The sequence below is a fragment of the Nesoenas mayeri genome (genome assembly GCF_963082525.1).
Source record: "Nesoenas mayeri genome assembly, chromosome: 22".
NCBI classification, from domain to species: domain Eukaryota; kingdom Metazoa; phylum Chordata; class Aves; order Columbiformes; family Columbidae; genus Nesoenas; species Nesoenas mayeri.
In genome coordinates, this window is record NC_137572.1 from 3,496,204 (window position 1) to 3,512,385 (window position 16,182).

The 16,182-nt window shown below is 59.6% G+C and overlaps 1 protein-coding gene across 1 annotated transcript in view; it reads left to right on the plus strand.

The window, feature by feature from the left end:
- Positions 1–11,761: 11,761 nt before the first annotated feature.
- Positions 11,762–16,182, plus strand: part of IGSF9B (immunoglobulin superfamily member 9B) — a gene marked incomplete at both ends in the record, with an annotated part of 34,985 nt that continues 30,564 nt past the window's right edge. The window contains one exon of the mRNA XM_080357850.1: positions 11,762–11,825. Coding sequence (XP_080213976.1) covers positions 11,762–11,825 — 64 coding nt within the window. The remainder of the gene's footprint in view (positions 11,826–16,182) is intronic.

Below are 16,182 nucleotides of genomic sequence, written 5' to 3' on the forward strand. Positions count from 1 at the left end.
GCCTTCCAGACAAAGATGTTTCTTAATAACTTTTTGAGGAGGTAATTGCTGGGGAGCTGTTTTGAGGCACAAGGCAGGGAGCTGTCAGTCACACAGCTGCTGGTGACAGCTGCGCGTCACTCAGGTATGGGGGGAGAAAGGATGGAAAGCCCTTGAGTGCCTCTAGAACCAAAAAGGATCCAGCCCCAGGGACCTGGTGGCTGGAGAGGTGACGTTTGATATGGGCATTGCAGGAGCTTGGATGTCTGGAACAACACACTAAAGTGGCTTTTCGCTCATTGTATGTCCCCAGATGGTCGGCTTCTTGATGCACATCTCACTGTCTGTAGTTCTCTGGTATTTTGCTGACTGCTGCTTAGCTGTTCCCCAGATCCTCAGTTATGAGTGTCTGGCTTTGAGGAGCATCTTATGGGCACCATCAGCTTCCTTCACCCCCAGACTCGGGGACAACATCCTCCTGCTTTGTGCGCTGGTGACAATCAGGACCTCCAGCGGTGGGTTTCCCTGGTAGGAATAACACATGAGGGATGCTGGGGTCCCCCCCAGTTCCTACTCTGCGGTCCATCCCAAGGTCTTTCCGCATCTGCTTTGTTGCCATTGCAAACGAGAGGGTCCAAGCTTGTTTTCCCTCCTTGGTGTCAGCTGCTCTTCGAATCAAGAAAAATGCCTGTGGGTTGTGTTTTTCTTTTAAAATGGCACTAATTTTGATTTGTAATTAAAACACTCCACTTAATTAGGCAGGTATCACAGAACCTTTAGAAACGTGGCTATTTTTATATATTTACTCCCCTTGCTTGTGTTTTCCTTAGTGACTTGAGTTCCAATTAAAACAACCTCCTTATTAAACCATTGGCTCTTGAATAAAACCAGGAGCTAAAAATACAGCAAGGCCACCGTGCTGCCCACCCCATCCCCACAACTCCACCTTGGACCCCTGTTTCTGCCTCTATTTTCTTCTCACGAGCATCTCAATGTGCTTGATGGAGCCGGTGCAATCCTGGTCCTTGACTCTCCGCCTTTACTCCATTAAGTTTTCTCCAACCTCATGCAAAAAACTTGCAGGATTCAGGCTCAAATGTGCCCTGAGCAGCTGAATTGGGATGGATGGATGGGTTTGCTATGGGGCTGGGGTGCTGCAGCTGGTTTTCTCCCACAATTTGGGGAGCACTTGGAGGTGGCTTTGCCCTGAAAAGCCCATCTGGATGTGCCTCCAGCTACAAGACAGCGCTCGCCGTCGCTGTAGCAGGACTGGGGGGAGCAGTTTGCTTTCACTCAAAACATTTTGGTGTGATACATGCATTTGCAATACAGGAACAATAGCCGTCCTGCCAAGCTAAACACGAGCTGTTCCCGAAGTTGTTGGCATTTTGATTTTTGCCAAGGGTCTAGAGAGGAGGCGGGTAAACAGCCATTAGCTCTGAGCTGTGGCAAAGAGGAGGCTTGTTCTTGTGAGTTAGAAGAGGGGAGCTTGGGGCTGGAGGGTGTCACCTTCTGAGCATCCAGTTTGCAGCAACATCAGCAGCTGTCACTGCTGCGTTTGAGCTTGGAGCCAAGAGGACATTGCACTTGGAGAAACTGAGGCACGGGGCCTGAGTTTTGATGCATTGCACACCCTGAGGACCGTCCTCCTGCTCTGGTTTGCCCCAAAAAGGGCCAAATTCTGCTCGGTGGTAGCTTTGTTCAGGGAGCCAGACCACTGTGCTCACTGCGAGCTCTGTGTGCTGGGGAGGTAATTTCCCAGAGGTGCCTGAAGTTGCCTTAATATGAGCTGTCAAAATGATGTACAATTGCGCTGGGCTCCCTCGCTCCCCCTGCCTCTCCTGTGACAATTTTGTCAAAGCTGGTTTTTGAGAAGCTGTTTTGACGGGGCTGCTAATGGCTCCTTCCTCATCAGGCAATTGCGAGCGCGGATGTCCCCAAACGCGCCGAGCGGAAGCTACTTGTTTCTGTGATAATTAAGAAACATAATAATAAGGGGTTTAAAGGTGCCACTGGGTACGTTGGCAGCTCGCGTGCCCCCGGTGATGCTCACAGCCTGCAAAGGCCAGAGGTGGCATCTCCTTCATGGATTGGGGTCCTACAGCTTTTTAGGAGCATTTGGTGTCACCAAGGCATCGCGTGTCGCACCTCTGAGGGTTTGCTGGGGGTGCAGGGCTGGGGCTGCCATTGGGGAGCTGCCTTGGCTCATCTTAATAAAATGAGAGGTTAAAAATAAAAATCAATAAATGCCAGATTATCGGGATGGGATTAATATCAATTTTAAACACCCCCTCAACATAAATAATGACCCAGCGTAGCCCAGCTAATGAGATTGGGAGCCTCAGCAATCAAGGCGGAGGATTAGAGATGATCAGAATAAATCCCAAATGATGAGGGACGTTGCCAAAGTCTATCCTTGGAAGACCCCACTCGCAAGGACCCGGTTGTGGGGGATGCTCAGGGCTCGCTCTGCCCTGCCCTGGGGCCGGGTGCTTGTACCTGCCTGCAGATTTGGGCACGTTGATGTGATGTTCCATGCCTACTCGAGCATCGGAGCCCAAAACCCTGTGTCACCTCACTTCTGCATGCCATAGTCAGATCCTACCTGTCCCGCAGCATCCCATGGGTTCCCATCTCCATCCCCCCCACCTTGGGCTCTGGGACAGGATAAGGGCACTGGGACATTCAGACATCACCCAAAGCCTGTTTACCCACAGGTAGCCCCAAGCATCTTCTCCCACGGTCACCCATGGTCTCCAGCTGTGCTCTCCCTTCCCAGTTGCCTACTTAATCCCCATGTGTGTTTTTAATGCCTCTGCATGTCTCTAAGCTCTTCTGTACCCAGAAGCCAAATGTTCCTTGTAGGATTCAGATGTCTCCCCTGTGGATTAGATAGCACGGCTGCAAATTCCTTGTAATTTCCTCACACGGGGTCTATTATCTGGTCCTGGGAGGAAGGGGTTGCAGGGGCAGCCCCGCTGCGTTCCCCATCTGTGTAACACTGGACCAGGGGGTGGTTTAACCAGCAATCCCTTGTCAGGTCTCTGATTCAATTATTCCCCACTGCAGCCTTGCCACTGGCTGCCGGGAGGCACAACCACGGGCTGGGGTTTGGTTCCTCGTGTGGTGCGATGGAGGAGGACAGAGAGAAGGACGGGGAGGACCTTGGTGTCCCCATCCCATGCAGGGCTGACTGCCCTCCCTCTTCTCAGGTTAGCCGGTTCACCAGCTGTCTGGGCTATTAAATATCATTGTTCCTTAATTCAGGTGGCTGGGATGCAGCCCTGGTTATGGGCTGGATTTGCTAATTCAGCAAGTTAAGAGAAAAATCCTGTCTCTCATTGATAGGAGCAGGAGCTGCGCAGAGGGGATGATGTTTTGGGAGGAAAGTCCTTTGGTGCTGGGGATCTCTGGCCGGTTGGGGCTGCGTGGTCCAGGACCTGGATCCCTGCTGCAATTTGTCTTTTAACCAGCGGTCAGAGAGCAAGCGAGCTGATGCTTTCAGGTCCTCGGAGGCATTTGCCCTGTCCATGTGGTTCTAGGGATGGAGAGCATCAAGCGAAGGCATCCCGTGCAGTGGCATCCCCCCGGGGCTGCCGTCCTCCCAGGGCGGGGGGAACCCCGATTTGTCTTTCTGATGCCTCAGTCAATGACATCGATCGGGCTGGAGCAGAGTATTGATCGGAATTTGGTCGGAGGGCCCGGCGCCGGGCGCAAGAGGAGTAATTAGAGCAGCAGAGGCGGCGCGGGGCTGGCTGCTGCGAGGTCGGGGCGCTGGGGCGGCTGCCGGAGCCCATTGTCTGCACCCGCTCCCCCCGCTTGGGCACTCAAAACCCCCTCAGGCTGTTGAGAAGAAGGGGTTTACATTGCTAAGGGCTGGCTTCCAAAACTGGGCATTTTCCTAGCGCGCTTCCCCTGCCTCTCCGAGCAGCATCTCCACCCCCAGGAAGCAATTTTTCCCCAAACCAGACAGCAGCTGAGGTGCTTGGAATAGGGGTGACCTCAGGGACCCCCCACACTCCCCAGGGAGCAAGTGATATGGGGATCTGGAGGGAGCCAGGTCTGGTGGGGGGGAAAATGGGAACAATTTCCCTGCAGCCCAAAAAATCCCAGAGCTGGGCTGCAAAGCTTGTGTGCCAAAGCTTTCCCAGCTCTCCCTTGCCCTTTCCAGCCCCCCTGCGGATCCCACCCACACCGAGCGAGCCTGCTGCTCCCCCAGCTCTGCCCTCACAGGGGGCTGCAGGGAAATGGCCTTTCTGCTCTTCCCCAGCAAGAATTACAGGGCCATCTGGATTTCTAAGAGCAGCCGGGCAGCTGGTTTAATTGAAGCTGTTCCTTGCTGGAGGAAGGAGGGGGCTTGTGCCCAGCAGACACCCCCAGCTTTGTCCTCCTGTGCTGTCCGTGGGGATGTGGGGGAGCCGCATCCCGGGTGGGACTTGAGGGATGTCTGCATGCAGCTGGGCTTGGGAGAAAGCTGGGGGTGATTTTTGGTGCTGAGTGGGTGGAAGGGAAGGGAAAGGAGGATGTAAACTTGGGGAAAAGGTCAGGCGTGCTATAAATAAGCAGCATCCAGAGAAAGAAATGTCAGTGTGTGGCAGTAGCGACACACCAGCACCTGAGATGGAGAGGGAAACGGTGTGGATGGTTGTTATCTGGGGGGTCAAATCCACAGGAATCGAGGTCAGGACAGCAGTGAGGGGGACTCCCTCTGAATTTGGTGGGTCAAAGCATGGGTGTCACGCTGTCGGGGTTGTTTTTGGGAATGCTATTGCTGCTGGGCTCACGTAAGTCACTAAGTGCCCTGCGGTCCAGGATCTCAGGGTCCCGAAAGCTGTCCTCCTGCTGTCCGATGGGGTAAAACAGGCTGGAGCCAAGGACTTCCAGCTGCTCTGCTCCTGGGACCATTCACCAGCAAAGACGAGTAGATGGGGGTGCTTTCCATGGGCCTCCTGCCCAAGCGGGGAGCTCATGGGTCAGAAGGGTGATGCAGGACTGGGCGAGCATTTGCTTTTGGGGATGGGGCAGTCAGAAAAGCGAAGCACAGTGCTGCCCATGCTCCTGCTTCACTTTGGGGCATTCCCCAGGGGCTGTGCCATTGATCTGGGGGGAACAAGGCGTGCTCCCCGGACCTGATTGCACTTATTTTTTCCCCAAAGTGGTCTGACTCGCTGCCTAATCATCTTTGCTCTGAATGCAGGGCTGATTGCTGCCTGGCGAGGAGGGAGTGATGGGGGGGAAGCCGACTCAGGGCCAAGCCCAGCTGCGGGAAGCGATGCTGGCAGCTGTCACACTGGCTCGCTGGGGTGGCTTCAGTGGCGAGCTGAGGACTGGCCAACTCATCTCTCTAGTTTGTATTGGTCTCGGTATTGAGAGTTCTGTGTCCCGGTGTTGCGGGACCCCCACACCCCCAGTAGAGCCCTGGGGGGCTGTCACCTCTCCCTGTGATCCCTGGCAGCCTCGTGTCCCCTTGGAATGTTGTGGCAGTGCTGTAAAGGGGTGACCTGGTGAGCCCTTAACCTTTGGGTCTCTCCTGACCCTGGGGATGTTTTGGGTGGTTGTTGTGATGTCCTGAGCTTTGGGGACACAGGGCGCTGAGCTGGGAACCTCCAACAGGATCGAGCCATTGATATGCTGGGGCAGAGTGGATAACGGGCACATGCGTTTCCTTGAGCCCATCATTGTGGCGTCTGGGCTGCGGCGGGAGGGGACGCATGGAAGCGCCACAGCCTCTTTGCAGTGTATCTGGGCTCACGTGCGTGTGCCAGAGCAGACAGCTTGGAGGTCTGTGGCCTCTGGTAATCCTGTTACAGGTAGATCTCTGCTCCTCGGGCGGCTGTTTGTAGGTGAGGATTTGCCCACCCGTGGTGGGGCAGGGAGCAGTGTCAGGGCGCTGGAGGGTTGCAGCTCTGCCTGCTTTCCCCTGGTTTGCACCCTGCAGCTTGGCTTTTTGGGGCCGTTTGGCATGGCTGTGGGGAAAGCGATCCCATAGAGGATGCTCTGCAGCTATTTGATCCTCTGGGGCTGCCCTGAGACCCCGTTGAGCCCCCCCAGGGGTGCTGGGTTTGGGCGAGAAGCGCGGCGAGCTCGGGCAGGGAGGTGCGTGTCTCCAGCCCCCCGCAGCCGCCGTCTGCTCCCCTCCGAACAAAGGCGGCTCTGAGCCTCCCCTGCCTCTTGGCACCATACAAGAGAGCCCTTCTCTCCATCAGAAAAAGCTCTTCCCAAGCCTGGTTCCCCCCCTCCCCGGGGGGCTGCAACCCCCTTGCTGCCCTCTGCCAGCCCTGCCCGGGGGGCTGCGGGGTCCAGCTGTGGAGGGGACCCCAGCAGGGTTGTCCCCTCCTGTGGCTGGGCCACCATGTGCCCTCGCTGCTGGGAATGTGGGGGGAGATGCTTGCAAGGGAGAGGGTCCTACAGCCCAGTGCTCCCCACCAAGGGTCCTGGGGAGGTGCTGGGGGGGTTTGGCTTGGGGTACCAACAACCCCCTCCCAGTCTGGGATGCCTGCTGCCATGCAGGGCTGAGGCGGGCTCCTGCTGGGGGGCACTGGGAGCCCAGCACGCCTGGCTGCAGCAAGGAGCAGGGAAAGGGAGAGCAGCTCCTGCCGCCCATAATTACCGGCGAGGATGATGCCACATGATTCGGGGACGTCAGCAGAGTGTGTCACAGCCGATGACACGCCGCATGTGCAGGGGCTGGAAAGGATGCCAGGGCGAGAGGTTGGAGCACCGGGACAGCAGCGCTGAGCCAGCCTCACCGCCCGACCTTCAGTGAGTCACCTCTCCTCCCCAGCCTGCCATCGCCTTTGTTTGAAGTGGCCCAGCCTGCCCCTCACCCCCCGGGAGCTCAGCCCCCCGGCTGCCGAAGCCCCGTGCCTCAGTTTCCCCCACGGTGCAGGGGAGGCTGAGCAGCAGGGAGAAACACACGCTCCCGGGATTTTTTAGGGACGTGCTAGGGGAAGCCAAGACAAAGTGTCGTTACTCATGGCGATGACAGCGCCGATGACAAGTCCCCCCCCAGCCCCCGGGAGCACGTGCTGTGCCCATGCTCCCAGTGCAGGGAGGTGTGTTCCCAGTGCCAGAGAGGCCCAGTGAGTAATGGGGTGGGTGGCGGGGGGGTTCTGCCAGGCTGGGGGGGCTGCAGTCAGTGGCACCAAGCACAGCAGGCTCCAGCATCCTTGTATGGTGAGGGAGGGACCTGCCCCAGTGTAGGGAGAGTACAGCACCAGCATGGGGACAGTCCCCTTGGGTCCCCAGAGAGGTTAGTGATGCTTTTCTGTCCCTGGCTTTGGGGGAGTAAAGCCCAGCCCAGCGTGCCTGGAAGTGGCTGCCGTGAGTCTGGGGTCTCCCCCTCAACCTGGGCTATATCTGCCCCAGCCCCGGTCCTGTGGAGCAGCATCATGACGCTGAGCCCAACAGTGTTCATCTGGCTGGCGTTGGGATGGGGATGCCCTGCACGGCAGAGAGATGTATTTTGGCTGGAGAAGCAGGTGACAAGATAAGGATGGGGTATTGCGTTACCACCGTCGGATCCTTCTTTGAGGTTAATAAAACAAGACAGACAATCGCTGCTGCTTGATCCAGAGAGTGCTGAGTGAGTGAGTCTATTAGTGGGCTGATGAGTAATCAGCTACGTTGGAGACCTGCTAACAGGAGGAAAAAGTTGTTAACGTGACTCAACTGACCCCTCTCCACAGAAGTTAGTGTGCCTTTTCTGAAATACCACAGGTGGATTATTCCACGACTTGGATGTGGAGCCGGGAAGGCATGGCAGAATATTCCTCCTTGCTTGCCAGCTGGAGTCACGCGCCGCTGATGAGCCACCGGTGACGGGAGAGGGGACAGGGAGGGAACGAGCCTAACCCCAGCTTGGCGTGAGCCGAGCCCATCTGCCTGCTCGTCCTTCGGCGACTCCGTCGCGGAGCTTTTTTGGTCTTTCCCATGGCAGGCTCGCTGTGCACGCAGCGATGCTGCAGGCTGGCTCAGCATTTCCACGCTCAGCTCCTGTGTTTTCAGGGTGCCCGCGTGTCCCTGTCCCGAACCACTTTTCCTCACCGCGGTGGCAGGGATGGGGCAGGCTCCCTTCTCCTGGTCCCCGTGCGGAGCAGGGAGGAGGTGACAGCTGGGCGATGTGGGATGCTGTGAGACACCGAGTCCCACTTTCCGAATGTGGGCCGTTGCCTCCCGAAGTGCAGGAGGCAGCTCTCCCGGGAGAATCAGGTGTTGTGAGACTCGTGACTCTGCCATGCAAATGCGGGAGGCTGTGAATAATCATGTACTTGTGCAAGGGAGACTCAGTCCCGCGTGGGATGGAGCATCCCGCGGCCAGGGGCTGCAAATCTGGACTTGTAGCTTGTTCCTGCTTTTCTTGTGCTGATACCCAAACCTAAACCTCTGTCCCTGATCCCAAAAGCCAAGTCCCCAGGAGCTGGCAGCAGGACTTGTCTGGGGGTGCATCTCTCCCAGATGATCCCTCATGCGATGGGGAGAGCTGCAGCCCCCACGTCTCTTGCCCTTGTGCCAGCTGGAGGACTCCCACCTCATCTGTCAGAGTTTGCCAAAAAAACCAAACAAACCCAAAACCACGACTTTTTTATCCCTCTTGTTAGGCAAAGTGGTAAATTTATCGTTGGGCAATTGTTAAGTGACTCAGCCGTGCATGGGGCAGATAACAAGGGCGATCTTACCAAATCTTGGTCTGAAATGACTTTTTTTCCCCTCTTTCCATCAACTTTCGAGCTGGAGAGCCCGTGGGCATCCCCAGGGCAGTGGCACAAAAGATAGATATGGTTCAGACTGGTGAAATGCTGCTGCCAGAGCTGGTTCCCCATGGAAAGAGAAGGGGTTCACCTGCAGGGGGGTGGCAGGTGCCACATGGGGGGCAGGAGGTGGCCATGGCTGAGGACCTGGGTGCTCCTTGCCTTGCTGCCTTCACCCACTGCTGGTTCTGCCACCACAGGCTGACGTGCGAGTACATGGAGTGCCCTGTTCATGTAAATAAACCCAGCTATAAATAGAGAGGGAGAGAAGTGTGAAAACAGTGGGGAATGGATTTCATAAAACCAGCAAATTAGTCTGGAGAAACAAGGGTGTGAACCGGCAGCCGCGTTCCAACCCAAGCCCATATTTCCAGTTTTTTGAGGGATGCTGGTGGGGCCCCTGCTCAGGTACACAGTGAGAGCAGAGCCGGGTCCTCCCCAGCCACCATGGGCTTCTGAAGCCTCCCAGCTTGGGCTGTGTTGATGTAGGTGTCATCGCTGCCCTTCATTATTATTTTTTCTCTTTGAAATTGTGGCAAAACCCAGCTAAAGACATGGAGATGATCCGGCTGGTAACATGGACTCCAGCTGGACCAGAATATATTGAGTCTCGCCGTCTGGGCGAGGGTGGATGGAGCTCAGCCAGCCTTGGGCTTGCTCTCTCATGGGCAGGGGGCGTTGGCTGGGATTTTTTGGGTGCTTTGAAGCCAGCAGGACCAGAGCGGAGCAGGGCGGGTGGTGGCCAAGGGGCAGTTTGATGCCGTTGGTGGCTGATGGAGCTCCCGAGCTGCTGCAAACGTGATGTTCAGGAGCCAGACTGCACTGACCTGGCTCGGTGTGCAATCCAGAGAACTCATTAGAGACTAAAGCTGCCCCAATTTGAGGGTCATCAGCTCTGCCAAGTGCCCCAGCCGCAAGGAGCAGAGGTTGGGAGAGGGAGGTGCTGGCTGCTTGCTCCCGAGCCCACCGAGCATGCCAACCCACCTTGCAGATTTGCAAGCTTTCAGTTCAGACCTGAGGACTAAGAGCTGAGTCAGACTTTTATGAGGTCTCGGATTTTGCTGGGGAAGCAAAGTGCCCAGAGCTATCGTGAGCTGGGGCTGGGCTGGGGGATGCTCTCACCTCCTGTCCAGGGCCACGCCGATGCCCGACCCTCCATGAGCGTAACTGTGGGCAGGAGGTGTGGGATGCTCTTTGCGCTCCTCAAATGCTGCATCCTCTACAAGGCTTGATATTTTTTTTTAATTGTTTTTTTAAATTTTTCCTCCTTTCCAGGACATGCACGTGAAGAAGAGGTGGGAAGATCAGCAGATGCTCAGACCTCTCCCCAGATCTCTCCCAGTGATGTGGGCAGGGGAAAGACAGTGAGTGCTGGGAACAAAGCGGCATGCTCCCCTCTCCGTGCGAGCCTGTCCTCTCCCGTGCTGCCTGTCATCTCGGGGGAAGCTCAGTGGCCCGTTTCTCTTGCTGCCATGCTCCTCGGGGAGTGAGCCCGGCTGTTTGCCCATCTGGCATCACCAGAGGTGTTTGCAGGGAGGAGAGGTGGGCTGAGGCAGGAAAGCACAAGGGGACTTGCTATTTTCTACCTGTTTTCCATTTAATTGGACCCTGAACCTCTGCTGGGGGCACAAATGGTGGCACTTATGTTACCCTGAGCTGATGCAGGGTACAAAGTTGTGGTGGCACCAAGCAGGTGGCAGGGACGTGACCCCAAAGTGGCACAGGGTGGTAGGGACAGATGGCACAGCTGATGTTGGTCAGCTGGTGCAAGAGGCAGGTGGCTCAGCGCGCGGTGGGGAGGTGACCCTGCGTGGGTGCCAAGTGGCACTGGGGTGTCAGTGAGGTGGTGTATGGCAGCAGGGGCAGGTGGCAGAGCTGGGGACAGGGAGGGAACACTGTGCTGGGGCAGGGAGAGCACATCTGGAGACAGGGAGATGATGCTGCACCAGGGCAAAGCTCACATCTGGAGACAGGGGGATGATGTTGTGCCAGTGCAGAGGGCACAAGTGGGAGCAGGAAGGTGATGCCATGCCAGTGCAAGGGGGCACATCTGGAGACAAGCAAGTGATGCTGTGCCAATGCAGGTGCATACATCTGGAGACAAGCAAGTGACGCTGTGCCAATGCAGGGGGCACATCTGGAAACAAGCAAGTGATGCCGTGCTAGTGCAGGAGCATACATCTGGAGACATGAATGTGATGCTGTGTCAGTTCAGGGGGCACATCTGGAGACATGAATGTGATGCTGTGTCAGTTCAGGGGGCACATCTGGAGACAGGAAGGTGATGCTGTGTCAGTTCAGGGGGCACATCTGGAGACCTGAATGTGATGCTGTGTCAGTTCAGGGGGCACATCTGGAGACAGGAAGGTGATAGTTAACCGGTGCACGTCTTGGGGAGAGGAAGGTGACACTGTGCCGGTGCAGCGGACACATCTGGAAACAGGAAGGTGACACCGCCAGTGCGGGGTACCCACCGGGGGACAGGGCGATGACGCTGAGCCGCTGAGAACGGGGGCACATTTGGGGACCGGGAGGCCACGCCGCTCCGGGGCGGGTGTCGGAGCCGGCGGGGAGGTGATCGTCCCGGGGAGGTGACCGTCCGGCGGAGGTGACCCCGCTCCGCGCCGCTCCGTTCCGCGCCGCCCGCCGCTCCCGGCAGTGCGCATGATACTGCGGCGCCGGGGCCCCGTGCGCGCCAACCCACCTTGAAACGGGCCCGGGCCGTCCCGCCGGCCAATCACCGCCCACTCCGCCGGCGCTCCGCCAATGGGCGGCGGGCGGAGGCGGCACCGAGCCGCTAAAGGGCGCAGGCTAGGCTGCGCCGTGCGGCGGAGGGCAGGTGCAGCGCGGCGGGCATGGGCGCGGGCATGGGCGCAGCGGCGGCGGCCGCCGGCCGGCCCTGAGCCGCCCCTCCGGCCCGGCCAGCCCCGCGGCGGCCCCGGGAGCCCTGCCCCGGCCCGGCCAGCCCTGCCCCGCCCCGGCCGGGCCGCCCGGCGGGCGGAAGATGCTGCGCACCGGGGGCCGGTAGTACTATGATTTGGTATGTGGCCGCTTTGGTAGCAAGTGTGCTCGGTGCCCGCGGGCTGCCCGTGCAAGGTGAGTGGGGCCGCGGGGGTGTTCTCCGGGAGGGGGTCCGGCGGGTTCTTCGGGGCCGCGTCTGTATGTCCCCCTCCTCCCTGTGCCGGCTGCGGGGGGAGGATGTGCATGCACCGGGAGCGGGCATCATGCACCGGAGGTCCGCACATCCCGGGGCTTGCAGCGGGAGGGGGCCGGGGGGAGCACGTCCCGGGGGTGCGGCGCGCTGCGGCTCCGGCGGGGGAGCTGAGCGCTGCCCGTGTCCCCGGGCGCTGCCGCTGCAGCGAGGCGCTGCCCAGCGCTTCGTTCCCCGCTGCCGGGGGGGGGCAGCGCCCGGCGCATCTTCCCCCGGCATTTTTTTTTTTGCGGTGACCTCCCAGAGGGCAGCGGCTGCAAGTCGGGAAGTTTTAGGAGGCAGGAGCTGGTCCTGCCTGGGTCTCCGCTCAGGGGGGCTTGGAAATTTCCTGTGGGAGAAGGCGAGCGGGTGCGAGTCCTTGTGGGGGGCACGGCTGGCTGGGTGCGGGAGGGGAGGTGGGCAGCGTGGCCCCCGGCCAGAGCACAGGCAGGGCATGGGCGAATGTTTCTTGCTCCCCCATTTTTTCTCCCAGCAGGCAGCGTTTGTCCTTCCCTGCAAGGGTAGCCCGGCTGGGCAAGGAGAAATGCAAAAGGGAGTCAGTGCCTTCCCCCTGCAGCATTTGAGCTGTGCCCCTGGCTGCGGGTTTGGGGGTGACTTTGCTTCCTGCTGCCCAGGGGAGCCTGCCCTCCTTCCCCCCCTTACTGCAGGGTGGCTGCTGCACTGGGGTAAACTGAGGCACAGGGTTGTCCAAGGTCAGGAGGGAGACAGCAGCAGGGAATAACCCTGATTTTCCTGCTCCAGCTTATTTTCCTTCAGCTGCCAGCCCTCTCCCTCGCCCCCAGCCATCCCTGCAGGTAGAAGGGGAGCTGCCTGCCACTGATGCAGCAGCATCTCCCATCTGTGCTGCCAGTACCTGGCCAAGCACGGGGCCATCCCTGCACTCCCGGGGTCCCTACATGGGGTGGGAGCTGCACCCTCGGTGTCACCGAGCCCTGCCCGTGGGGCTGCAGTGACCGCCGGCAGCAAGCGATGCTTGGCTGAGAGCCACCACCGCTCCCCTCCCCATGGCGTGGGGGAACACCGGCTCAGTAGGCGCGGGTGGTTTGGGAGGGGGCGCCTCTGCACGTGCTGGGGTGCTGCAGCCCACCCCCCACCTGCAATCACAGTGCTCCTTGAGTCACTGCCACTGTCCCTTGACGTTCCCACCTTGGAGGCTGGAGGGGGTCAGGATGGGGCTGCCCTTTTTTCAGGGGGACGGGGATGCTCTTACTGCCAAGCCGCGCTGGCTGCCGCCTGCCTGAACTGCATCCTGCAGTGTGGAGAGGCGGTGGTTTGCAGCAGCGGTTTGTGAAGGGATCCTCCGCCTGCGAGAGGAGCAGAGTGGCCAGTTCAGCAGCCGGGAACTTGGAAATACCCTGGAGCCGCTCGGAATGGGCTCCTGAGCTGGTGCCAGGGTGGGTGGGTGCCGGGGGTGCTGCGCGTACGGAGCGGCGCGTACGTGATGAATGAGCGCGCTGTGAGTAACGCGTGGGTGGGCGCCGGGCGAGGGAGGGATGCGTGGGGACGGGGAGCCCGTGGGACTCACCCCAGTGTCCTCCCCTCCTCGTGGGGGGTTGTCGCCCCACATCGTTTGAGGACACAGCTCTGGAGGAGGGATGGGGCTTGCCACGCACCGGGGCTTTTCCCCTGGCCTTCCTCCCCACACCATCTCCTCCTCCTCACAGAGCCAGGCTGTGATGCAGTGATGCTCACCCTGGGCAGCTCTCTTGCCTGGCCTGGCTCTCCGAGGGCTTTCCAGGCGTTAATCGGCTCAGAGAGGGAAGGAGGGTGCGTTATCCCTTCTTACGGCGTGGGGGAGGAGAGCCAGGACGTGACCGCGCCGGGAGTGGGTGTCGGAGGAGGGATCCGGCCTCCTGGCATTCCCGGCAGCGCCGTGACGCCGAGGGGCTTTTCCTCCCTCTCCCACGGGCGTGACGCGGTGCGGGGATGCTCGCGGATCCGGCAAGCGCAGTTTGCGGAGGGAGGATTTGGCTTCGCCAGCCCTGGGCGAGGGCTCCTGTTGAAGAGGTTCCCTCTGGACACCGCGGCAGGTGATGCTCGCGGCAATGACCTTGGCCGATCAGCGCAGATCGCTATGGCGGTGCTGGCACTGCATCTCCTGCATTGCTCCGGGTGCGGAGCTGCTGCTGGGACATGTTGCATGTGAGGGCTGGTGCCTCTTCGGCCGTAGAGGGGTTTGGACCGGCAGCCGCTGGATTCGGCACATGTGGCTTTGGCCCCGCTCTGCGCTGGCAAGGGGATGGTTTGGCACCAGGACCAGCCAAGGGGGTTGGCCCAGCTCCCATTTCCACCCTTCCCTGGAGGATTTCTGCTCCTCCGGACCTGTTGGATTGGAGCGCGGAGCAGGAAGGGACGTGCGTGTCTTGGTCGTTGACTTGGCTTGCCGGATGGTTTTTTTGCAGTGATGCTTTCCTGTTTTAGTTGCCTTTTGACTTGGAAGATGCAGCTTTGCTGGTGATGGGTGGACCCTGCTCCTTCCTGCAGGGATGGGTCATCTCCCATTCATACCCAGTCCCCTGTTTTGGAGGTCGTGGCTTCAGGCTGGAAGAGAAGCCCTGCAGACGGGCGAGCAACGGGTCCAGTGCCAATGGAGGAGTCCTCCTCTCTCCCTTCCCCTGCGGTAGGCACTTCCCGAGCTGGGAGCCCTGAGAGACCAGCTGGCCTTTGGAAAAACAGCTCTTTTCCTCCCGCTTCCCGATGGAGAGGCTGGCGTTGGTGGGAGGGCTGCCTGAGCCAGGAACAGTGTGATTCAGGAGCTGCTGGTGCTGCCTGCAGCCCAGTTAACCAGCCCGAGTGAAGACATCGGGGCGGCACACGCTGCTCCGTGGGGAGGGCGATGCGGGTACCGGTGTGATGTGGATGCGCTGGGATGGGTTGGGGGGCATGGAGCTTTATGGATCTCCCCAGGAAGCATTTTCAGCTCCAGCCTCAGCCTCGCACCGTGTACGGAGAGCGCACAGGTAGCTGCTGGTTGTTACTGGGAGGTGATGGCTCTGGTGAGGTGGCTGCTTTGTGGGGATGCTCTGCCCTGTGGTGCAGAGGCAGGGGATGCTGAGGACCCCCAGGTTGGAGCGAGGACACTGGGGTGACTGTGGGGAAGTCATATTCTTGCACGCTCTATCTGAGCCCTGACCTTGCTCAGCTGCCAACCAGCTGGGCGCCATCCTATGGGTGTCATCCCATGGAGCGAGGACCCACCGTGCTGGGAGGGGGGCTGCCATGGGGTGACATGCACCTCCCCTGGGGACACCCCTTGTGTTTTTGAAGTCGCTATTTTGCAGCAAATGGGGCACCGAGCCACCCCTCGCAGCTAATCCTGCTCCTCCGCCGGCCCCGCGTGACCTTGAGCACGTCACTTGACCTGCGCCGTCGCCCTCCATCCATCTGGAAAATCGGGTTTAAAACGCAGGAATCGTGCTGAAAAAGCCCAGATGCTGCTTTCCAGATGGGGGAGGGGGCGAGTGCTGCGGTCACAACCCCCCTGGCCAGGGGACAGGGAGATGCTTTTGAGGGGCCGGGGATACCCCTGGGCAGGCAGGAGGTGACCGAGCTTGCGGTGGGGGATCCAGCCCCCACTAGGGGGGCAGAGATGGGGGGCAGGCGGCTCTGCCCCCCATCCCATGCAGGTCTTGGTGGCTGGGGTCCCTGGAGCGCGTGGTCCCTGTCCCCTGCCCTGCGGTCATTGCCTGGTTTGTTCGTGGTGCTGGCCGCCTGCTCTCCTTCTCTGCTGGCATCCATATGCCACGCCGGTGGCCTTGTCCTCAGAGATCCCCGCCATATCCCGCCTCCACCGATGTGTCAGAGCAGATCTCGTCTCTGCTTGGAAAGGATGAGAGGTCCACGGGCTTGGGGCCTCGCGCCTGCTCCATTGACTGTCCCCACGGGGGGACAGGGATGGGACGCGATCCCCTCTGTGACCTCAGGGCATGGGCAGCCTTCCCGGGCTCTCTGCCATCGTCCCTTGGCTGTGGGAGTGGTGTTTATCCTTGCTGCGAGTTGAGGTGCAGCGTTCTTATCTAAAAACCCTCTCCGCCACAGCCGTGTCCTTCTCGTGAAACACCTGCAGGAAGGGACCTGCTTCAGCGAGCTCACCCCAGATGCTGGATACCCCCAGCTTCACCAAGACCCACGTCGCCTTACATCTCTGCTCTCGGGATGGGAGGAACTGACTGCCCAGAGCCGGGCGAGGGTCTCCCCATCCTCGGCATCGCCATCCCGGGGAGCCCTGCGGTGGCACCGTCT